Source organism: Hermetia illucens, chromosome 4 (assembly GCF_905115235.1).
Source record: "Hermetia illucens chromosome 4, iHerIll2.2.curated.20191125, whole genome shotgun sequence".
NCBI classification, from domain to species: Eukaryota; Metazoa; Arthropoda; class Insecta; order Diptera; family Stratiomyidae; genus Hermetia; species Hermetia illucens.
Window position 1 is genome coordinate 76,977,838 of NC_051852.1, and position 5,231 is coordinate 76,983,068.

The 5,231-nt window shown below is 36.8% G+C and overlaps 1 protein-coding gene across 1 annotated transcript; it reads right to left on the reverse strand.

The window, feature by feature from the left end:
* Positions 1–3,792: 3,792 nt before the first annotated feature.
* LOC119653977 lies at positions 3,793–4,484 on the reverse strand. Its single transcript, XM_038059140.1, has 4 exons — positions 4,252–4,484; positions 4,040–4,193; positions 3,927–3,979; positions 3,793–3,813 (listed from the first exon to the last, which is right to left on the reverse strand). The coding sequence occupies exons 1-4, from the start codon at positions 4,402–4,404 to the stop codon at positions 3,793–3,795; spliced, it is 381 nt and encodes a 126-aa protein (XP_037915068.1). The 5' UTR covers positions 4,405–4,484.
* Between the last annotated feature and the right edge of the window lie 747 nt (positions 4,485–5,231).

Below are 5,231 nucleotides of genomic sequence, written 5' to 3' on the forward strand. Positions count from 1 at the left end.
GCATTAACGCAACCTGGATGAAGTGGCGCTCCACAACTGGTGTTCTTTGTGATCGACGTATCAACGAACGTCTCAAATCTAAAATTTACCGCAATGTTGTCCATCTAGTCGCTCTGTTGGCCGACTATAAAAGACAATGAACGGCGGCGATGGTATGGTCACGCAATTCGTGCCAACGAATATTCACTTGCCACGATTGGTCTGAACATCGAAGTCGATGGTAAACGACCAAAATGCAGACCTAAACAATGATGGCTTGATACACTGGATGGGGATTTAAAAGCCTCGAGATTGCACATGGATCAGGCATTCGATAGAGCCAAGTGGCGAAGCCGATCATGACGAGCCGACTCCGCTTGTGAATGGGACAAAAGCTGAAGAAAAGGAAGAAGCGATGGGTCAGTAATAGAAGACGGAGCGGAAAAATTAAAATTATGCGCACATTCTAAGCGGAGATACATATGTATATGCCATTTTATTCGCGCAGAAGAATGCTTTCCGACGGTCGAGCAGCGTTATCAGCACTGAATCTGTGGAGTTGTCACCAGCTGCTGTTAAAACTTACTTGACAGAACTAAACCCTGATGTGGGGGCCAGGGCGTCCGAACATCACTGGTAATGAGGAGGTTGACAGACTGGCTCGCCAACGGTTTGGCCTCCATTATGTTGGAATCAGGGCCACTATTTGGCATCCGGCCATTCACCATCAAGTCTGTTCTGAAAGGCGAAATTGTGAAAATTCACGTAGCCGGCAGGCGTAAAAGGGACAGTATAACGGACCTAACAAGCAGCCTGAATGCTTGCTTGCGACTCCCTCTACAAACTAAACTAACTAACTAGTTCCTGTAATGCTCCAACCGAGTTTAGATGGTGAATGAGATCAAAGGTAGTATCTTCGTCCTTTCACATGCTTGTATAATCTAATTAATTGTTATGGCAGCAAGAAAATAACTAACTCTACGGCGAAAAGCACCTATTCGCTATAAGTTTCATTTTCGCAGTTATGGCAATTGTTCCACCGACACTGAGACGCAGTTCAATGGGAACAAAGTGTTAATTCTGAGCTGCGGAAATTTCTATGAAGCGTTCTTCTGACAAAACGTCCTTATTTGAAAATCTACTTTGAATTGGTTACTAACAAAAGGCTGCTTGGCGTAAAACTGGACAATGGGGTATGAATATGAGCTGCAGTACGCTCAAGTTTGCCTCGTGATAAGTGTTGTTCATTATTGTTCTAAATGAGGCGAGGTAGCACGTCAGGCGCAATAACAAGGACCACATATTCCGTGCCGGAGTGGGAGGCTATTGTCTAATTTGATTCCTTATAGTTTTCCAGGGCCAGGCTCCTGGCCTTATTAGTGGCGAACGAGCTAAATGTTCGCGGAAAGGAAATTGCCATAGGGAGGCAGTTTTGAGTTCTAATGTGTTTTTGAAATGGAGTTGTTTTGTATTGTGTTGTGCTCCCTAGTTCACTATTATTTTCCTGGCTTCATCGTCTTAAGGACGAACAGGCTTCCATTCATCTCACGATGTCATTGTGTATTTGTTTTTTGTACAGGAAGAAAAAATTGTTTGCTACTGGTTGTTTTTGGAGTTATTTACTGGATCCTTAAATTCGTTCTGTTCATGGTGGAAGAGCGGGTGCCGAATAGCAGAAGAATATAACGGCCAACAACAATAGTTACGTAACATACATCAGTACTTGCCAGAGAGAAAAGAACTCTCGTCCCCACTCTTTCTGGGGCACACCAGGGAAAGATTTAAGCAGGATTCCGTAAACGGATAATTCCTAAGACTGTTGTACTATAAAGTGATTTTTCTTTACCCTCTTCTTCCGTTTGTTCCTGCTCCTGAATACGTTCGTGTGTATATGTATTTACGTAGGTACGTATGGGAGATAGGACAATAAAGTCGTTGGTTGTGTTTAAATAAGAGTAAATCGTAAATGTGATTAAATACTTCAAAGGAATGGAGTTTGCGGGAGAAGCACATAATTTCTGATTGTTAATGGAGTGTTCTGTGTATGGGACATGGTTGTCCTGGCATTATTCTTTCTAGACACATAATTGATGAAGAGAATGCTAAACATAGAGCTCACTACATCGTTGCTGGCCTTAGCTATCTGTGGTTTGTCTAACACTGATCGATTTAACGACCATCGGCTGTTAAGGGATTAGCCATGCTGTTATAATTTTCTAGCCGAAAAGTATTATGGAAAAGTTCATTAACAGAAAAATGTGGGAAAACCGAGCGGCTTTTAATAAAGAAATACGGAATAGATATGTTATAAGAGGAACCCAAAATCAGGGCTTTCTAAACAATGTTCGCGTCCGGAAACAATTAAATAAATGTTCACAGTTATCCCCTTTAAATTGAGTAAGATGATATCTTCGATTTTGGTTTTGAGAACGAGAGCTGTTACACTTTTCGGGGTACACATTTTGTGCCCATTTCATTCAGTATCAGAAGAAGTACTAATTGAGCCCTTTCATTTGATACCCAACATAGCCATATTCTGTGAAAAAAAAGTTTTACACCTCCCTTTCACATAAATTGGTAGCCCCCCTTAAGCTTAACACAAAAAAAGTGCCACTTGGTGTATATAAAGGAATTCACATGCCACATGTACTGACCACTAAATGGGGTGTGACAGACGCACAGACAGATATTGAATCGATTTTAAAAGTTTTTGTTTCACACAATTGGAAATTGGTTAATTCCAAAATTTGAGAAAAGTCAAAAGTAAACAAAAACATGATACTATGATTTTCGGATCGTAACGTACAGTTAAGCAACTAAGAAGTTGAACAGCTTCTGCAATACACTTTGAAGTCAAATATCCCGAAAGCCAGATTATATTTTCGTGTAAATTATTGAAAAAGAACAATGCATTTATATGCGCATTTTCTACACTTACTAATATTTCATTAGTTTTATTTGAAATAGAAAAATAGATATAAAACTAAAAACTGAGCGTTTTGAACAGCAAAACAAGTCGGAATACCGGAAGCTCGCGCTTCGGATATAAAGGAAACTTCAACGTATATTTTTCTATCCGTATATGGCTACAAATCCAACATAATCCTCCATATTTTTCCAAACTACAAGACATACCTACATATTACAGACATACATATGATGCTCACCTCAAACAATCAAACCGCCTACTTCCGAATACTGTACATATATGTGCACTTATATAAATTAATCGTACGCATATTTCCGATTTACTTCGTACGCAAAAGCATAACATACATATGGACATATATAGTACGTATATTAAATATGGCTGATTTATACAATTATATCTATCTGAATTAGACATTTCCCGCAAACTTCATTAGCACGCATGTACTATATACCTACATATACACATGTCTGTTTGGAGTAGTTGATATTCACCCACTAGGAAATGGAAGTAGTTCATAATCAATTGCGGAATCGATTCTCTGGAACCAAAAAGCAGTTCTAATTTGGCTTACTTAAATGCGTTTTGCGCATTACATTTAGCATTGCGTGTCATAGGCGGTAACCAATTGATCCGGCCTCGATTACCAAGAAGCCATTCCGTAATCGGTTACTACGAATCTAGTTTATCATCGATTTCTTATTAAATAATGTAACTAGTTCGGAAATTAATTCTTCAATTCATTACAGTTGGATACAATTGCACTAGACTTCTGTGATTCGAGTATTTTAGATCGGTTTTTTAACTTTTATTATCTTCAACCATCCTTAATGAGAAAAAAATCTCTTGAAACTTCATCAAAGGAAAAGAAATGAAAATTCTATTTAACTCCACGAAAATGCAAGCTGAAAAAACAAAATTATTTCAACAAACAAAACAGTAATTAATTCATATATATATAATAAAACAAAATTTATTTTCTTTTTAGGCATTCTTTTTTAAAAAAGTTATTTTTTGCCCTTTTAAATGCTTGTTTGATCAGTGAAGTATAATTTTCATCACCAACTGCCCCTGAAAGGAAATAACACTTTTTATAGAATAATCCAGTACTGTATTTTTCGCATCATATACCTTCAAAATAGCCGTTAATTTTTAAATACTGGCAAAATGGCAATTTGCCGTGTGTTCCATTATAATTGTACTTCAGACAAATGTCTTCGGAAATCAGTTTGCTGAAATTTTTAATTAAACCGCCAGCTTTTATCTTCATTTTAACAGTTGCAACCTAGTAATATAAGATTATAATTATAAGGATTTCTATAGAAACTAGAAAATACTCTTACATAAAAAGGAATATCCTCCTCAGATATACCGTTATTCAGTTTCTCTAATTCTTCCACCGTTTTTATCGGGAAAACAGTTGACACTTCGGTGGGCATCGTTTCATTTTTATAGATTTTATTTAGCAATACTGAATGTGATGCCAAGACGTCCATAATTGCCTGATTTTGTTTTACGATTTTTTCTGAAACAAGATAGGTCTTGTTATCCAATAAAGACCTGCAAATATAGGGAAATCTTATATTCAAATCACTTTTCTTTCACTTAACAAACTTTCTTTCCTGCACTTGTCAGAACTTCAAATATGTTATTAAAGACGACGTTTGTTAACTTGCAAAGCTCTGAAAAATAATAACGCGTGAAATGTAATTATTGCATCAGAAATGTTTCTAACGGAAAATAATTTCATAACACTTCCTGCACGCGCATGCAGCATATTCTAACATCGAACTCATTACCCACTGCATTACATTTAATGTAATTTCAATGCAAAATGGAAGTAATTACTAGCGCCTAGCAATGGAATTAATTCTAGCACTAGTTACCAATGTAATTCCTTGCCACTTTTCCTTGTGGGCATATACGAATGACTAAAAAACTAAAACAAAATAATTCTTTCCGACCCCATTCATAAGAACTCATTTCGTTGTGGTATTGATGAATCGATATGTGATGATGACGTCATACATGCATGAAATTCACAAAAAAATGGCAAAGTTTGACTCCCTATAACTTTGTTAATAATTGTTGCATTTATTCAAACTTAACCAAATTGTGCATTATATAGATAACATAATGCACAATTTGGTTAAGTTTGAATAATATACCATTTTGTCTTCTGTAATAGACATAAGGGGGGTTGCCGGGTAGATTTCTAAAATGTGGAAATACGCTATTATTAACTTTATTTGTGCACATATCGGAACCGGATGTATTTTGAGGCCTAGATTTTTTCAGATTTTTCGGTTGGATAGGTTCTGAG

Bases quoted from the DNA above. Each gene is read 5' to 3' on its own strand.
- LOC119653977 (XM_038059140.1), bottom strand. From the start codon at position 4,404: ATGGACGTCTTGGCATCACATTCAGTATTGCTAAATAAAATCTATAAA. The intron at 4,194-4,251 runs GTAAGAGTATTT...TTATATTACTAG, and splicing joins AGGAGGATATTCCTTTTTAT to GTTGCAACTGTTAAAATGAA. The intron at 3,980-4,039 runs GTATATGATGCG...ATTTCCTTTCAG, and splicing joins AATTAACGGCTATTTTGAAG to GGGCAGTTGGTGATGAAAAT.